This window comes from Centrocercus urophasianus, unplaced genomic scaffold (assembly GCF_019232065.1).
Source record: "Centrocercus urophasianus isolate 14NV4802_14NV808 unplaced genomic scaffold, USGS_Curo_1.0 seq_15, whole genome shotgun sequence".
Taxonomy (NCBI): domain Eukaryota; kingdom Metazoa; phylum Chordata; class Aves; order Galliformes; family Phasianidae; genus Centrocercus; species Centrocercus urophasianus.
In genome coordinates, this window is record NW_024884697.1 from 19,469,530 (window position 1) to 19,488,622 (window position 19,093).

The window sequence follows — 19,093 nt, forward strand, 5'->3', positions numbered from 1 at the left end:
TAGTCCATCCTTCTTCTCAAAGTAGGGTCAGATTTAGGCTGCATCCACAGGGCGCTGGGCTAAAGCCAGTCAGGTCTTGAAAATCTCCAAGCATAGAGTCATATAATCCTTAGGATTGGAAGGGACCTCTGAAGGACATCTAGTCCCAACTCTTCTGCAGTGAACAGGGACACTACAGCTAGATCAGATTGCTCAGGGCAATCAGGGCTTTATCCGGCCTTGCCTTGAAAATCTCCAGGAATGAGGTATCAACTACATCACTTGGCAACCTATTCCAGTGCCTCAGCACTCTCACTGTAAAAGATTTTTACTCTCTTTGAGCTTGAAGCCATTTCCCCTTGCTCTGTCGTAGCAGACTCTGCTAAAGAGTCTGTCCCCTTCTTTCCTTTAGCTCTCCTTTAGATACTGAAAGGCCACAGTCAGGTCACCTTGGAGCCTTTTCTCTAGGCTGAACAGCCCCAGCACTCCTAGCCTGTCCTTGTAGGAGAGGTGTTCCATTCTGTGGATCATTTCTGTGGCCCTCCTCTGGATTTGCTCCAGCAGGTCCATATCTCTCCTGTAGTGAGGACTCCACACCTGGACACAGTACTCCAGGTGAGGTCTTGCAAGCACTGAGGAGATGGATCACCTCTCTCACCCTGCTGGCTATACTTCTTTTGAGTCAGTCCAGGACACTGTTGGCTTTCTGGGCTGTGAGGGCATGTTGCTGGCTCACGTCCAGCTTTCCATCCACCAGCAACCCTGTGGTATTTTTTGTCAGGGCTTTGCTCAATCCTTTCATTCCCTAGCTTGTATTGGTAATGGATATTGCCTTGACCCAGGTGCAAGACCTTGCACTTGGATTTGTTGAACCTCATGAGGTTCACCTGGGCCCACTGCTCAAGCCTGTCTAGGTCCCTCTGGATGGCATTGTGTCCCTCTGGTGTGACTACCACACCCCACAGCTTGGTGTCACCAAGCAAACTTGCTGAGGGGGCACTTGACCCCATTGTTGATGTTACTGATGAAGATATTAAAGAGTATCAGTCCATGACTGACCCCTGGGGGACACCACTTGCCACCAATCTCCATCCAGACATTACGCCATTGACCATCAGTCTCTGGACTTGATCCTGCAGCCAGTTCTCATCCATTGGAGAATCCACCCATCAAAACCATCTTTCCAAATTGGAGAAATGTTGTAGAGTACCATGTCAAAGGCCTTACTGAAGTCAAGATAGATGACATCAGTGGCTCTTCCCTTGCCAATTGATGCAGTGACACCATCATAGAAGGCCACTAGATTGGTCAGTAGGATTTTCCCCTGGTGAAGCCATGCTTGTTCTCCTGTATCGCCCCTCCTTGCCTTCCTTGTGCCTTAGCAATGCTTCTAGGAGGAAGGCACAGAGGTGAGACTGCCTGCTGGATAGAGAGACTGCACGTCATCTCTTGGGAGGCTGTTCTGCTGCCTGACCATTATCATAGGAAAAACGGTTCTTCTGATCTAAACTTCTCATTTCAATTTATGCCAATTATTTCTTGTCCTCACATCATGCACCATTGTGTAGAACATGGGCGCATCTCCTTGTAGGCACTGGGAGCTGCTCCTCAGCGAGGTCAACACTGAAGCTGTATGTTCTCAAGGCTGGACAAAGCCATCTCCCCCAGCCTCTCCTCACAGGGCAAGGTTTCAAGCCTTCTATACCTCTTTTTTTTTCTCTCTGCCAAGTCTCCAGATTGTTGATATATTTATTACATAGAGGTATTTAAAATGTGTTTATATGTCCAATGGACTGGTGAAACACTGAAATGATTTTGAGGATTTGTCTTCAGTCTATAAGCTAAAGTTTATGATACAAGTTATGAAAATAAGAAGAAATGAAACGGCTTTGGTAACATGAAATCAAACTATGCTTGGTAAATTCGAACATGAACTGCACGTGATTGTGACATTTTATGGAGGAGTTTTGATTTCTTCAAAAACGGGACCTACAATTGTAAAATGTATTGTAAGGAAGTAGATGGGAGCAGTGCAATTTTGTTCAAGATCAGGGGGAAAATCATTTTTTACCAGCTTTAGGTTACTGTAATAGGCTTATGATATTATGATGGCTATGAGTAGTGGTATTCTCTTTCAGCACAGGAATCAGAATATCTACAAAGCTCTCTCCTTTCTCATTTTACTTCAGAGAGCCAGAGAACAATCAAACAGATGCTCACTGTCTTGCGATTACAGTGATGGGTATAATATACTGAAGATGTACTTTTTTGGATGTGTATTGTCAATATTAACTGAAAAAAAATGAAGCTTCAGAATCAGAATACTGTTATAACATTGTGAATACAATGAATTGCAAATCTGAAGACTCATGCTCATAACAAATAACAATAGGGGTTTGGCTGATGGAAGTATGTAAAGTGTGACAATTTGAGTACATTCCATTAAGAAAAAGGTGATGCTTAGACAGTAGTTAATATGTTTATTATGTTATAATTAGTGGTGTTTTAGCCCCTAAGGAGGCAAGTAGAGCAAATTGATACTCTGTATCTGAAATGGTTTGCGGTTAGTACCAGGGAACTTCAAGACTGTGATTGCCAGTTTTGCCCTGGTGAGGACAGGATATATGTAACTGTAAGAGTGCTGGAGCAAAACCCCTAATGTCCCTAATTTAACAGTGAAGCCTATCAGTTCTAATTAGTTTGTGATTAAAGAACTAGCAGTGGGAGTGTAGTGTTGGCAGGTAAAGTGTCTTCCTGTTGTAGCCTGAAATCCCCTTCCAGAAGCCAATTTTGTATGTGCCATTCATGGCATCAAGCAGTCCATTAACTAGTTGCTTACTTCTAATTTATGGTGCTTTTATTTTTAGCAGGACCTGAAAAACATCATTAATTAGAACAATGAGTAAATTACAAATTTCAAATGCAGATTTTCACCTGTTCCTTTCTTTTCCTTTTGATTGAGTTTAACAAATTATGAATTATGTGTTAGAAAACCGCTAACTCTTGACAGCGAAAAAGCTTTCATTAGGTGAGACTACTAAAAAGTCTAAACTACTAGACCCTAAAACTGTGTGAGATACATCCTATCCTAAGCAACCAGTGGCAAAGGAACACCAAAAATTACCTGATAATTGCTGTGAAATCATTACATTGGAGTATTTAGTTGAAGTGGACATCTACCATGCGTTGCAAATATATATTTAAATTTTCTACATACTCAAGCTATCAAATATTTATTTCAGAAATGGCCCTGACAGAATGTTACTACCCCTTGGCTTGGACACTTCATGCCAGACCATCACACATAGTCCTTATTTGATGCAGGAGTAGATCATTCAGTTCAGGTTTCCAGTAATCATAGGAGAGACTCCTACATAAAGCCCTGTCCATTAACTGAGCTGAGAAAGTCTTAAATTCCTGTGGAAGGATTAGTAACAAGTATTAATGGGTGATGAAAATAGAATAATAACATCTCAAACTGATAGTCTTTCTTTGTTAAATAACTGACTATGAACTCTTTGCAGCCTGCATTAGTTTTCTTTCGTGGAATTTCTCATCAAACTGAAGGAAAACTCTTGAACTAACTCCAGTCAATAGTCATTAAAATAAGTAGTTCATATGTTACAATTTTTTGGGCCAAATCTTGTAACTTAATTCTTTTTTTTTTTTTTTTTTTTTTTTTTTTTTTTTTTTTTTTTCCCCTGAAAAGACTCCTATCAAATAACCATAAATACTTAAGAAATCTGTGTGCTTGGATGCCTCTGTTTATACTTCCAGCAAATGGTTTCCAATTACAAGAAAGGCCATTCCCTACCAAGGTCTCAATCAAGTTTGTAACTAAAAATAATAATCCTGAGGACAAAAGTCCCTAGAGTTTCTAGTCTGAAGCTTAAACTTAAAAGCTCTCACAGTCAATAAGCAGAGGAAAAATTTTTATACGTACGGTTGCTATGCACCTAAGGTCTTCTGAGATTAAATACTGACAGACAATGAATAAATTCAGTTGCTTGTACTGAAGCTTTTCTGAACCTGATAGCCATTGCTGTAGGCTTTGTAGTTATACACTGAAGTCTGCATTAGAAGTTCTCACATCCTTTGGGGTTTTAGAGTGATATCAGTTATTTCCAGATATGTGCATTGACTAGTACACCAGCAATTGCTTCCCCATAGTTTGAAATTTTCCTGGATAATCTATGTTAGAAAATGTAGGCTCTTTCTGCATGCTCACCTCCAGATCTGAAATGATGGTTTTATTTTTTTTAAAACTAGAGAAATTTAGCAAAATATTTTGTTGACTGGTCATACTAAACCTCACTGGTATACTGACCCTATTTTGAAAGATAAATAAATTCATAATTTCTCCAAAATGTTAGATTTTTGCTTAGTAGGTTGTAAATGCCTGAAGGAGTTTCCTAGGCTACCAAAGTGTATGACTTAGTTGCTGAGAAGTTATCAAATGAAAAGGATTTAAAACAATGGCAAATTTTTATAGACTTTATCGAGGTAGGATGAGGACTGAAAAATGGTTCCACAAATGCTTCCAATAACAAATGTTATTGTGTTCTTTGTGTTCTTTTTATTGTTGTTATTAGTGAAAACACTTATATTTATGGGTAAAGAAATTCAAAGTAGAGTCAAAAAGTTTGAGCTGACTTTGAGACTTAAGGTCTGAATAACATTTAAAATATATCTTTGATCAGGTAGTTCTTAGATCTCTGCGTTAGCAAATAACAAGCAAGTTTTCTCCTTCATCTTCCTGTTATTCTGTTCAGAAAGGTCAAATGAAAAGGTTGACCTGCTTTAATTATGACAAACACTTCTTTTTATGATCTAAGTTACTGAATTTTTTCCTGTGCAATTTTGATTTGATCAAAAACCAAGCAAATAAGATTTCTCATTTACAGATGCAACTGATAACTTTTGTGGTTGAATTTTTTTTTTGTATATATACATATATATATATATGTATATATTTGGTAGAATTTATGGAATGGTTGTTAGCTCATGGTTTTACATTTGCAGCTGGTTGTGTAAATATCTAGGAAACCTGCAAAATTGTGGAATTATATTGGTTTGGTTTGGAAGGAGCTGTTAAATATCATCTACTCCAACCCTTCTTCTGTGGTCATGGTCCTCTTTCACTAGGTCAGGTTGCCTAAAGCCCCATCTAAACTGACTTTGAATACCTCCAATAATGAGTCATCCACAGCTTCTCTAGGCAACCTGTTCCAATGTCACTCCAGATTAATCATGACAAATTTCTCCCTTATATACACTGAGTGAATGACAAATAGTTTTGCTAAATTTGTCTGTGGTTTACTCTCCAGGCATAAAATCTGGGGAAAATCTAATTGGACCTACTATAAAGTCAGATGTATTAATTTCTCAATACTGGAATTCTCTTTTTTATTCAAACTCCTGCAGTGTTTTTTTTTCCCCTGTATTACTGGAAAAGGTATGTGCTCTTATGTTGTCAGATGTATTGCAGTCAGAACCAGTACAAATGAATGGAGGTCTGCCAGACCACAATTTTTTGGAGGGCAAATATCTTCTTCCAATAGCATTGATAATTCTCTGCCTGCAGTTTAAAAGCTGCAGTCTGTTGATAATACAGACATTGAACTTTTTGAAATGTTATATGTAGCTTTGAGTTTTGTCTACACGAAATCATATATTCCAACACAGGCAGTTCCATTAATACTTAGTACTGATATACCTGAAATAGAGATTATTTATCCCACTGTATTTTTGGTGCATCTTTTGATTAACATGTGAGGCATGGCTCTTACCTAGATTTATGGAAACCACATCCAACAATGTCTAATCATTATGTGATTGCTGTCAGTGCTTCTTAGTGAAATATACACATCAAAGCAAATCTCGGATCAACAAGACAGTATTTTACACAGTATTGCCACTGTCAGATGTAGTAAACTAAAATCTTAAATGTTTGAGAGTTCTGAATGTCTGCACTCTCCAACTTTTTATACAGTGTTTCAAGGAACTACAACTAAGCAAAAACACTAAGTAAAAAAGGGAAAGTTTTTCACTGTGGTAAGAATATTCAAATTATTGTTAGAGACTCAGTGCAGAGAAATGAACAATGCAGCTTCATTTTGTTGTTTGAAAACATTCTTGTGAACTTCACACAGCTCTAAGAACAAAAAGCACCCACTCACGAAAAGCAAAACAAAAAACAATGTGACCAGAATTATAGTTTATTTCAACTTGGGTATATAAAGGGCTACTCTAAAAGTAATGATGTCAGAGCCAGATGTTGGTGGTATGGCAGTAGAAGTTGAACCTTCCTGCCAATTGTATTCTATTGTATGTTGTTGCTGTGTGACAGATGGCAGCAGAGGAGCAATATGAAAAAATGGCATCTGACGTGGAAGTGTGTTTGAAGCAAAGGCGTGGCATTAAATTCCTCCTTGTGGCAAAAATTGCACCCGCTGACATTCATCAGTGTTTTCTGAATGTTTATGGACACCAAGCGCTGGATGTGAACACAGTGAGGTGGTGATGTGTTTCAGCAACACTGACAACGAAGTCATAGCCAAGCCACATTCTGGATAGCCATGCACAACTGTCACACCACAAAATGAAGAGTGTCTCAGTCAGCTCAAATGTGTGAATTGTTGGATTATGACCAGGGAGCTGCCTACGGAGCTGAATATTGGCTTCAGTGTGCTGAAAACAATGGTTACAGTGTTGCAATATTGCAAAGTTTGAGCTAGGTGAGTCCGGTGAAGGCTCAACTGAGAACATAAAGAACTCTGTATGCAAGTTTGTCAGGATCTGTTGAACCAATATGATTGAAGATGGCAGTTTGCTGGGTCTCATCATTACTGGTGACAAGACACAGTGTCACGCTATGAGCTGGAGTCAAAACAGCAGTCCATAGAGTGGTGACAAGTCAGTTCCCCATTGAAGAAAAAGTTCAAGATGCTGCCCTCTGTGGATAAAACTGTGCACTGTCTTTTGGGATAGGAAAGGATTCTGTTTCTCCTGCAACCTGGACAGACCAACAACTCTGACTGCTACATTGCCAGTTTTGGGTGGACTGTCCTACAACACCCACTGTATAGTATGGATTTGATGCCTTCTGACTTCCATTTGTTTGAGCTGATGAAAGATGGGCCATATGGGCAATGTTTTACTAGCAACAATGCTGTCATAGCAACTGTGAAACAGTGGGTCAACTCTGCTGATGCAAATTTTTATGAGTGCCGCATTCAGGCTCTTGCTGATCACTGGTGAAAATGAACCATGACAATGGTGGTGACTGTGTTGAAAAATAGCATTTTGTAGCTGAGAATTTGCTCTATTAAGTATTGTTCTTGTGCTCTTTGTATCTGTTGTTCCCATGGACATAAATAGGAGGCATTACTTTGGAGTGACCTACATAGGATTGTGCACTATTTGTGTTTTGCTGAAACAAATTTCTGATTTACTGCGAAGGCTGGGAAAAACATTATGGTGTTATCCATGAAAAATGTCTGTGTTCAGGAAAAGTATTTTTCTTTTAAGTGCTCCATTTAAAAAACCAGGCTAAGAAAAAGATGTAGTTTCTCATTTAAAGTGAAGTTAAAGGGAAAGTTAATGGAACATGCTGACTTACTTGAAATATTTTTTTTGCTATTTTCTGTTTACAGTGTGCTTGAAAATTGTGAGCCCTCTTCTGGGTAGGAACTATTTTAAAATCTCCACATTCTCCTGAGTAGGGAGTGGAAAACTGGTTTTCATTTTCCCTCTCAGACCTTTGCCAATTGGTCCTTCCATATATATTTTTGAATATTTAATTTTGGTGAATTGGCTTAAACCGTAACCTTTCAAAAATTACATCAGCAACCAGTTCACATTATCTCATCTGTCAGTTGAAGAATAGAGTCAAACTTTTTCATTTCACTATCATTGCTTTTACATTCTCAAATTCTTGTTTGGAATGGCTGAGAAAATAGATAAAATCCTTAACTTACTCTCTAAATTGCTTTCTAAACTGACATTGTACTATTGCAGAAGAGCCACAGATTTTTTTAGGCTCTCTGCAGACTAACAATGCACAAATCAAGCATCACTGTTACCATGTAGCTACTAGAAAGCTCAACTCCTCCACCATAATAGTACATCATCCCATTGAATTTCAGTAACTGGAGATGATGATCTCTATTGCGTTATTTGTTCCGGGAGATCAAACTGTCTGTCGTGTGTGAGGAAAGCCACTGAATAATCAGGGAAGACTGCAGTGGTAGCAACATGCACTCCTTGTGCTTCCTGCTGAGACTGTAAAATGGCTTAGAGTTGTAGATGACAACTTTCTAAGGAAAAACTAATGCTACAAAGATGGGTTCTTACAAACCCTGACAAGTAGAGAACTATCATGCCTGAGCTAAGGACTGCCTGTGATTTAGCTGTGATTATGATTGGCATGCAGGGAAAGATCAATCTCAACACAGTAATATTTATCTTTGATATTGTTTGCTTCCAAGTGTAGCTTAACTAAAACTGTTTTGTGAGCCAAATAAAGGAGGCAAAATGTAAAAAATGTGCATTATAACTGTGAACTGACAAAATGTTACTAGCTATCCAACATCCAGACTTGTAAACAGATGAGTCTGAAAAACGTAATAAGAAGTTGCACAGATGCACCAACTGGCTTTACGCGGTAATTACTCTTGAGCATATAACAAATGCCAGTAAAGGGAAGCTAACAGAATATGTGGTTCACTGGTAAGCATTTTGTGTATTATCATTTTCACTAATCATTTTTATTTTCACTTTCTGCTCCCAACATTACTCGTCCTCCCACTATTAGTCCAGAGAGTGGTAATCACAACAGTCTCTAGAAAAGCATATTTCTTGCTTAGCTCACATGAGAGGGGACGGGACAAAAGAACGGATGGCACTGTGGAAGGGCAGGAGGAATACAAACTCTTGGAAAGGGATTTTTTCCTTTTGGTGGTGAATTCATAATTAGGAGATTCCAACCATTCTGCAGCAGAATTTCTGTCACTGTAAAGCCAGTTATTCACATTATTCTGTTCTAACTGAAGGGTAAGACATACAAGCCTTGTGTTGTTTTGTGTCTTTTTTTTTTTTTTTTTTTTTTTTTTTTTTTTTTCCAATTTCTGGATAAATGATGATTTTTCCAGAAATTACCAACCCTAAGAGTAAGGTCCATAAGTCAAGTAATAACAAACATCACAATAAATGGATTAAAACAGTGTAAATGGAAATCTGCTGTTACAGTTTTCTCAAATGAGCTTTTCAAGCAGAAGTCTATAAATAATAGTGCAAAAAGATCAGAAGTATTACATTAAAATTGTCAGGTTAGTGAAATAAATGATGTAGCCCTACCAGATGATAGTGACAAAGTAATTTCCATTTCAACTAAAAGAAACAGGCATTCTTTATAACTTAAATATGAGAGTTTTCAGAGTGCTGGCTGCATGTTTTCTGAGCTGTTAATATTGATTTTTTATAAGCTTTGAAGTATCAGTACCAAAAACAGTGGAAGAGTGCTTGCAGAGAGCCAATATTTGAACTGAACATGAAAGGTAGCTGGCCGATTGTGCTCCAGTCAGTCTTCAACAAAACAAAGATAAAATGATAACAAAGGAGATTAATTAAAAAACAGCATGGGCACCAGTAAGCATTGAAAAATCAAAATAGATATTTTTAGGTTGATTAATAAAAGTGATAGTTCTTGTATACAATTCCATGAACACTGAGCGCTGATTTTGAGTAACAATCTAAAATGTTAGAAATCAAGATGGTTCAAATGAAAGTAGTTGAAAAATGGATTGTTGACAGACTTCAAAAAGGAATATTTCCTTCAGTTGGTTAATGATTAGGGAAGAAAGACACCTCCTTGAAACATCCAATTTCCCAAGTGGGGCTCTAGTTATGTGTCTTGTCTTTTTTGTCTCTGAATGCACTCCTTTTCTAAGCTTAGAACCTGAAATTATTATGATTACTCTGTCATATGTTTTACTTCCCAGGATTAGGATCCTATTCCCTTGTACTCTGCATCCCCATACCACAGATTTTAGTACTAGTGGTGGTAATGGTGATGAGGAGATGGTTGGACTGGATGATCTTATAGGTCGTTTCCAACCTTGTGATTCCATGATTCTATGATTCTATGATTTCTGTTATCCTAACTGGACCCCCCCTCCTGTGTCTCAAGCTGTCCAGTACGTGAAACCTTTCTTAGGGGGCTTCAAGTCTGGAGTACAGAACCAGTTGTTCTATGCTATGTTTTTAATTTTAAACTATGGTCTTCAAGTAGCATAAATTAAAATTTTAGCTATGTATAAAGGGTGTAGTTTTGAAAACATAGAAGTAGATGTGCGAGTTAATGAAGGTTGCAATTTTATACAAATTGTTTCAATAATACAAACTGGAAACCAAAAGATTGGTAAGACAAAATAAGTAATATTGATGAGAAATATAAAGCAAACTGGGAATTTCTAGAACCACTGCAGTTAAAAATCAAATTAATTAACTAAATTTCCCTATATCACAAACTGTGATAATTTGTATATCCAATTTTGCCTTATCTGTAGTTGTTTTTTATTTATTCATAAGACAATAAGAAATAAGAAATCTGCTCTGTGCTCCTCCTGTTGCCACTGGCATTTGCAAAACAATTTCATCTACATGTGCTTAAGATCAATATTAAAAAGCCAGTCTTAAACATAGGTGAATTGTACAACACTTATCTCCCAGCAGATTAGTCACTTGTTGGTGAGATCAACAACTTAAGTTTTGGTTGCTCTGTATCCCACAGGTGATTCCACCCCCCAAGTATGAATTCACTGTTTTAGCTCTATTACATTAATCTTTATTTATTTATTATGTGGTGTAATTAAATTTTTAATTAAGATATAATTTCTTGTTGTAAATAAAATTGTTGTGTTCCCTGAAGTATCTTGATTCCCTATTCATGCATGGGAAATTGGTGATGTCAGTGCTGCTTCTTCCCTCGTAAACTTATCTACCTAATCTACATCTCACCTTATGTTCATTATCTTTCCCTGTTGTAGCCAAGTTCCACCATTCTGAGCAGCAAATGATTATTCATGCTGTACAGGAACTACCAGGAGCAAAGGGGGAAATGATTACAAATTATAGCAACAGTACCAGCTAACATAGTCTGGCTTGTCACTCCTGCTCAGGAAACACAAGAGTAGCTGTGGCAACATTCTCCAGGCTCTTCTGGGATCATTGATGATCTCACTGCAGGATTTCTGAAATAGGTTTCAAATAAAGACCGCCAGGAGCAGTTGACATTTCTCCTGGGCTAGTGATGCCTCATTTCTCCTAGCTCTTCTCCAGCTTAAGATGATAACACTAATACACTTAGCTATGGATGTTATCCATTGGTCAGGGAAAGTCTCAACATCTCGCTGTAATTCCCCACAAGCCTGCACTTTTCAACAGTTGGATTGGAGGACCTGCTAGAAAATATTGTGTTATATTTACTTGAATTTCCCTCGTATGGAAATCAAAGTACAGAGGAATGGTGTCAGGACAGTTCTTGTCTCAGTTCTTGGCACTGTGTCAGAAGGTATTAAGCTCCTGAGTTCAAGAGTTGTAATCATCTTCCCTAACAATGCAGCCTCAGTAATTCCTTTTGGAGTAAAAACTGTGAGATTAAAAATTGAAGTGATCATAAAAAGGCATCAAGGAATTTTGTTAATGAGATGTCTGGTTACACTCTTTCAAGTTGTCCTTGTGTTTGTGTGTGTACATGTAAGCATGCTTTGTAGAGCTCATATGTAATGTAATCAGATATAGCAGATGCTTAAGCTGATGAGTTCTGTTCATCTTTATAAGTTTTGGAAACAGAAAATGAAGAGAGACCTCAAAAAGAAATAGCACATACTTCAGTTTGTTGATTTTAGTTTGTTTTGTGTGTGTGCTTTTTTTATTAAATTATTTCTTTGTTGTTGAAAGCAGAGACTTCTATTGCCTTTTCAGATTGCTAGATTTGAAACTGATAATTCTGTGATGTTGCTCATCCCCTCATAATTAGGGAAACACATTCAGTGGTAATATATTCATTTTTAATCTGTAATTTATATGATAAATTAGTTTTTGAGAAATTAGTTCCTGTAATTTATACGATAAATTATTTCTGAAGAGTAAAGGTGAAATGTTATACTGTAGAGTAAGTTTATATAAATCCTGTGTATGCTTAAACTACAGTGAAATGCAAGGGACTGTATTACTCATTTTTTTTTTTTTCATAAATTTTTACCACTTAGCACAATGTATTTGCAGAAATATTTGCAGCGTTCATGACTTTATGACTTAGCACTTATTGCAGAAGATAATTTCTTTCTGTCTTTTACCAGCCCTCCACCTTTCAACATACATCTTCTTCTGTCTGATGTGTGAGGGGAATTGTATTTGGCTTGGAAACAAAAAGAGGTGTATCTCCTTCAAACATATTCTGTCCTGGCCATCCCACTTAGAAGATGAGGAAACTCTTGGGAACGTATGTGGGTTATTGACTGCTGTGTGTCTGCAGCAGTTCTGTAAGCCCTGCCCTTCACTTCTTGTCTGGTAGTCTTAACCAGGCAGGAACAATTAAGGGAGGGATCCTGAGCTGTGCCTGTCAATTACTGTTGAAAGCTAGTTTGCAAATGAAGTAATTTAATAGAGTTGCAATCTCATTGAGCCATGTCTTACATTTTTTATACCCTGTCATGTCTAAGCAGTGTGTTTTAAGTGCAGATTTCAGTATGTGCAAGGAAATGTTCTGTTTGCTTGGTTTCTGTAACATCACACAATTTACTAATTACTTGCCAATCATTAGATAGTATGCCTTGTAAAATGTCACTTGAGTAATTTGTGGTAAGTTACAAAGTTATATGCTTTCCTCTCATAGTCAGTTATGGTCAGTGCAAGAAATAAGGAAGTTTGCTTTTCTTTTCTTTTTTTAACTGTCTCATGAGGAGAAATAACCTTGGTTTTAATTTTGTGTTTACTGAGTCAATGGAAGCTTGGCTGTAGACATCAGCAGAGTAGACTTCAAGCCAAAATCTGCAGAAAACATTTTCCCATTGTAAAAGAAACTGCTAAGCCTTAGAAATCAGTGGCTGAATTCACATATAGGGCATGCTGGTTGTTTGCCTAAAATATAATTTTCCTGGACTTTATTTTTAACTTTTCCACTTGGTGCTATCACTGCTGAACATAAAAGGTATGTCTGGATTTGCACATGTATGATTAATGTGGGCAGTCCCTGCAGAATCAAAATCTCATAATGTATTGATTTTCTCTTTATACCCACTGTAGGAAAAATATTCCTGTAGGAAACAGCAGACAGTACGCAGCCCTCAACGTGAAACATAATTCACTAATAAATACAGGGAAAAGTCTCAGAATAAGCACTTTTCAGTGTGGAGACAGATGGCCACATCACTTTGTGAACGTTCGGCTTTTTTTTCCCTGACATGCTTAAATAATCTTTATCAAGCAGTAGACATAGATAAAAATCGAGGTAGCCTTAAATTTATCTAAAATAGAGTGACAAGCTACTGTAGAAGTGTCCTATAAATAACTACAACCAGCTATTGAATGAAAGTCAGTAAGCTGTGGAGCAGATTTCTACTGGATTGTAGAAATACATATACATATATATTTCTTGTAATGAAATCCTCTGTCCTCTTTCCTAACCCAGGACTCAACACAGCGTTTATATACTTAGCACAACATACAAGGATTAGAGGCAGAACCAGATGGTCATACTTTAACTTGTCTTGTTTATTTAGGTGATGGATAGCAGACTCCTGACTTTACCTATTTGTCTGACCATGATCATTTATGTTCTACTGTGGATTTCTGCACACACTTGGACACAAATGGAAGTAAACAGACTCTTTTTCTCTTTATTCCTTAGGCTTAGAAAGAATTGCAAGAGATTCAGCCTATGAGCAAGAAGGAAAAGTTCAGTTTGTAATTGATGCAGTATATTCCATGGCCTATGCACTACATAACATGCACAAAGATCTCTGTCCTGGATATATTGGTCTGTGTCCAAGGATGAGCACAATTGATGGTAAAGAACTACTTACCTATATCCGAGCAGTAAACTTTAATGGTAAGTTATATGTACTCTTTTTTTTTTTTTTTTCTACCTTCTTGTTCTTTAAATGTTTCAGAAGTTTTTTCTTCTATATATAGGATACTTTAAGGCACAGTGGAAAACACAAGATTAGAAGCAGTTCTCATTCAGTCAGAACTGTGAGTTTTTCCACCTGCTTTGAAACCCCAAGTGTATTTTTCAACTTAACATTAAGCTGCTCCCACAGGATGCAGATGTTAAAAATAAGAATCTGTCAATCAAAATATTTCAGTGAAAAGCTGCTATTATAGAAACAAGTTGAGGACTCATGCAGTCCTATTGACAGATTAAAATCCTTAGATGGAGGTTACTCATGTGTTTACAAGAGAATGAATTGAAAATACACCCTTTTGAAAATTGCATTCTTTTGAAATTACTGTTAACAATTTCGTTACATAATTGAATGGTGGAATTTTCTTTCAGCTTGTGTGTTTAAATCTCAATTAAAGGACTTATAGAATTTACAGCTTCTTTTCCTTATCATTGTTTTCCACTCAGTGATGTAATCAGTTTTAACACAACTGCAATACGCATTTTTAAACAACAGTACATAATATTCTGTGCAGCTGGGATTTGCTGCTGGAGAAATACAGTTCCTGTTTCTCATGCTGTCAACAGTAGCACCCAATAAAGAGCAGGCTTAATTTATGAATGTAGAATTGAAAAGGGTAGAACATACTTGATGGTGAAATGAAGTTTTTGAAAACTTAAATTGTTTCGTGAATTTCATAGCTGTTGTAGGCTATATTTCCCATTATTTTACAAGGAAATTGAACAATGTTCTTTGCCGTGTTTTCCTTTTCTTTCTATTCTTTTTCCCCTATGTGGCAGGTAATTCACATGCTAGCAATGCCTTATAACTGTAGAGAGAAGCACTGTCTATCACAATTCACTCCTGTGACCTCAGCTGCCAGCCTTTTGAAAAAAGCACAAGGTCATTTTGAATTTAGCTTCCAAGTGGAAGCAATTTTTTGCTCTAGGTAATGTACAAGACCATTTGGTTTATATGAATATTGGCTGTAGTTCACAGTTTGTTTCGTCTTTTAAATTTTTCTTCTTCTGCAACATTCATAAAAGGGAATCCCTGTCTCCAGGAATACAGGAGAAAGATGGAAGGAGTTAAAATGATTCTTTAAAGGATGATTTTAAAGAAAACTTGGAACAAAATATGTAGCTAACAAATGGGAATGTTGCTGGGATGACAGAGGTAGGCAACATATTGTAAGGTCTGCAGTGATAATTATCTACATTTCTAACACATATGCTTTTGAGTCTGTGTTATTAAAGTGTAAAGAAAGCTATCAATTTTCATTTGGTTAGCATGAAAGATTAGTATAAAAAGATAAGGTGTACACACTATATAAAACCTTTTCCTCCCTAAAGATTGTTGTGCTTCATCAATAACTGTCTTGATTTCACTGGCTGACTATTGAAACAACAAGGGGAGATGAAAGGGTTGGATTGAGCATTCTGAACACTAATATAAAAGGATGCTTTTGAAGTAGCAGTCTTTCAGTATCTAAAGGGGGGCTATAAGAAAGAAGGGGATGGACTCCTTAGTAGGGTCTGTTGCAATAGGACAACGGGATATGGTTTCAGACTAAAAAAGGTGGATATTTAGACTGAATTTAAGGATTTTTTTTTTTTTTTATGATAAGGGTAGTGAAGCACTGGAACATGTTGTGCAGGGAGGTGGTGGATGCCTCATCACTGGAGAGACTCAAGGTTGGGCTGATGAGGCGTTGAGCAACCTAATCTGGCTGTGGATTTATTGCAGGGAACTGCTTGACATTTAAGAGTCCCTTCCAATTCAAATGCTTCTGTGATTTACTGAAAGAGGGAAGAAGAAATAAAAGAAATACTTATGTGATTTTAAATTTCTGTCTTGTGGGGTGCATAAAATTTTCTCTGTGTTAGGCTAGTCCATGTTATGCACTAGTGTACCAATTTTTTTGTGTATATCACATGATCCAGTACTTCTCTTTTTGAGCTCATGAACTGGGAGGCATTATCAAAAGACAGTCTTTGATCCTGTGCCTTTTCCTATAAAGCTTAAGTTCCTGTTCCTCAGAAAAGCACTGTAGCTGTGTCTGACTTGGTTTGCAGAGATGAATAGGTATGCGGGTTGCTAGACCTCATGTAGTGGGAGATGATTGTGGTGCTGCATGTTAATTTTGACATGAGTTCCAGGTTCAAATCATCAATAATGTAGTAGTGTAAAAGTGAGCTGATACATGAAAGGGAAACCCTGGCTTTGAAAGCCATTCAAGGTAACATTTTTCTGTCCTAGTGATAAAAGGATCACAGCATTGCTGAAGTTGGCAGGAACCTCTGGTGATCTTCTGCTTAGATCTGGTTCAGCTGGCTCAGGTTGCTCAGGACTACAATCTGTCAGGTTTTAAATATATCCAAGTATGGAAAATGCTGCAAATTTTTCTCTGAGCAATTATTTTCAATGTTTGATCATCCTCACAGTAAAAAGTTCTTTTCTTATGCTTAAACAGTATTACCTCTGTTTTAGAATTAAACTGCTGTGCTTTAGGGTTATAATAATCCTTCTTAACCAATATAGTAATGAGTGGGTGCAACTGCAATTGATATGTTCCTACGTTTAAGTCAGTGGGTTTCATATCACAGATTGTGACCTGTGTTATGAAGGACAACTTTCTGTCTTATGGAGAGCCTTTGCAAGGGGAGGAAAACATGCATATCTCTGGTTATTGGAGTTATTGCTCTGATTTTGATTGCAAGCAACTGCTTTGAAATGTCTTGATTTTTATTTACTCTGTTCATTCTTATTTACAAAAGATAAAGAAGATTTACTCTCCTGAAGGATTTACTCTCCTGGGTCTGTGTAATATTCCATGATACCTTCATGACTAAAGAGTGGTAATAACCACCAGTGCACAGCATACTGATATAACTGATATGGCATTTGCTTCTGCTTGGATATTCTTCTGCCAGTTCTATGTTAAGTACACAAAATATTCAACTGTTCAGCAGTTGAAAGGAATGGAATTTTATTTTCACTTGAAATTACTGCTGAATGGAGTCTCCTATCTTACTATTGCCTTTGTTTCTCTTAAAACAACTATCAAAGCATAATGTGTGTAAACAATTGATTTTCATTTACAGTGGGCATTTTAATTATTAATTTCAATTCATAGAGGAAGAAGAAATGACTACTGCGTAATTTTGCAGCCTATTTCAGTGTGTGTAGAAATTATAAGTACATTGTACAAAGACTCATGTTTACAAGCCAGTGCACTGAGGCATGGCCAACTTAGATCACTGTGTTCTTAGTGGTCATTTCCCGCTATTTGTTCAAAGAATACGTAGAGATATCAGAATTTTCATGTTCCTTCTTATCTTGGTTTCTCTCTGGCAACAAATGAATATCTTGTCACTCGATGGCATCCTTTTAAATAGAGGCACCATATTTGAAAGATCTTCCCTGCTAGTTTTTGTATTTAAACAGCATGAGATGTTTATATGAAATTGGTGTTTAATGTTTAAAATTACCTAAAGCAAATATGTTTTTTGTAAATTAGGTTTATAAATAGTAAATTGTCATGGTTTAATTGTGTCATGACTCAGTAGATCTCCTTTCATATTTCTACTGTGTTCTTACTGTGATTTCATTTCTCTGCCTACAAATAAGCACAGGTTTTCTAAGAGTTTTTACCCTAGCATGTGTTGAGGTTTTTTTAATGAGAAATGCTCATCTTTTATCAGTAATGAGACCTGCATTCATAGTGGCTGGAGGTGTTTCAAAGTGTGGTGCTCTTTTGTTGCTGTTCTATTCATTTGTTATTGTTGGTGGTGATTTTTAATTAAAAGATTTATTGTGCTTTTTCTTGGATAGGAATAAACCACAGAGTGACAAGATTGATCAGTGTCAGCCTCCCTTGTTGTCCCACTTCAGATGATCAGAATTCATGGCTGAATTCCAAAACAGAAGTCAATACTCATATATATTGTACATTAAGCATTTCTTACAGAAGAAAACTCTTTCGTTCTAGATAGAATGATTTGTAGTGAATATATGGTGCCATGTAGCTGTTTTATGCCTATCTTTAGGCATATATTTTTATTTACATTAATACACTGTAACAAGTTCAAGGAAAAATACTTAGTAAATGTCACGCACTAAACCACAGTATATTTACATCCATTATGAGTCTTTCACTAAACTTGAAAGTAAGGGCAAAACTTGACCTGTATTTTCATACAGGCAAGCAGGTATCTGTCTAACTGTCTATCTATCTATTATCTATCTATCTATCTATCTATCTATCTATCTATCTATCTATCTACATTGATGGTCTACATATCTTGCTCTGGCATCTTTCCTGGTGAGGAGCTAGAAGGGAGCAGAGAACAAGTGAAAACAGGTGAAAGCCTCTACTGGCAGTACCTAGATCAATGTCCATTTCTGCCAGAGTTCACTGCAGCATCACTTCCCCCTTCTGGTGAAAAGGAGACGGTAAGTAAATCCCAATTCTGATTGTAGCCTTTCCTTTAGTCTTCTCTGTGACTATGTAAAATAACTGTGTTTCTTGCTGGGATTTTGTGACAAATTTATAGTGGTACTGGGCCACACTGACCAGAGATGTTACAGAGTCTCAATCCTCAGAGATATTCAAAAGCTGACGGTTTTCTCTAGCTGTTCCTCCTTGTAAGCAGAGGGATTAGACTAGGTGATCTCCAGAGTTTCCTTCTCACTTCAGCCATTCTCAGATTCTGTAGCTCAAACTGGACTCAAAATAAAGAAAAGTAAGCACTCACCCTTGCTTTAAGCATTTTAAATGAATATATGTTACATTTATTCTTCTGACACTAATTTCATAGCCTGTATGGATTTGTTGCTCTTTGATGCTTTTTGTGTTATAAATTTGGTAATGAAATGCCTTTGAGAAAAGACTGATTTTGTCTGCATGCACATGAAGCCTCATCCCCATTTAAAAAGCAAACATA

At 37.0% G+C, this 19,093-nt stretch overlaps 1 protein-coding gene across 2 annotated transcripts in view; it reads left to right on the forward strand.

Annotated features, from left to right (window-relative positions):
- Positions 1 to 19,093, forward strand: part of GRM8 (glutamate metabotropic receptor 8) — a 319,381-nt gene that overhangs the window by 194,063 nt on the left and 106,225 nt on the right. For both annotated transcript variants that reach the window (XM_042815837.1, XM_042815838.1), the window contains exon 6: positions 13,892 to 14,092. In XM_042815837.1, coding sequence (XP_042671771.1) covers positions 13,892 to 14,092 — 201 coding nt within the window. The remainder of the gene's footprint in view (positions 1 to 13,891; positions 14,093 to 19,093) is intronic.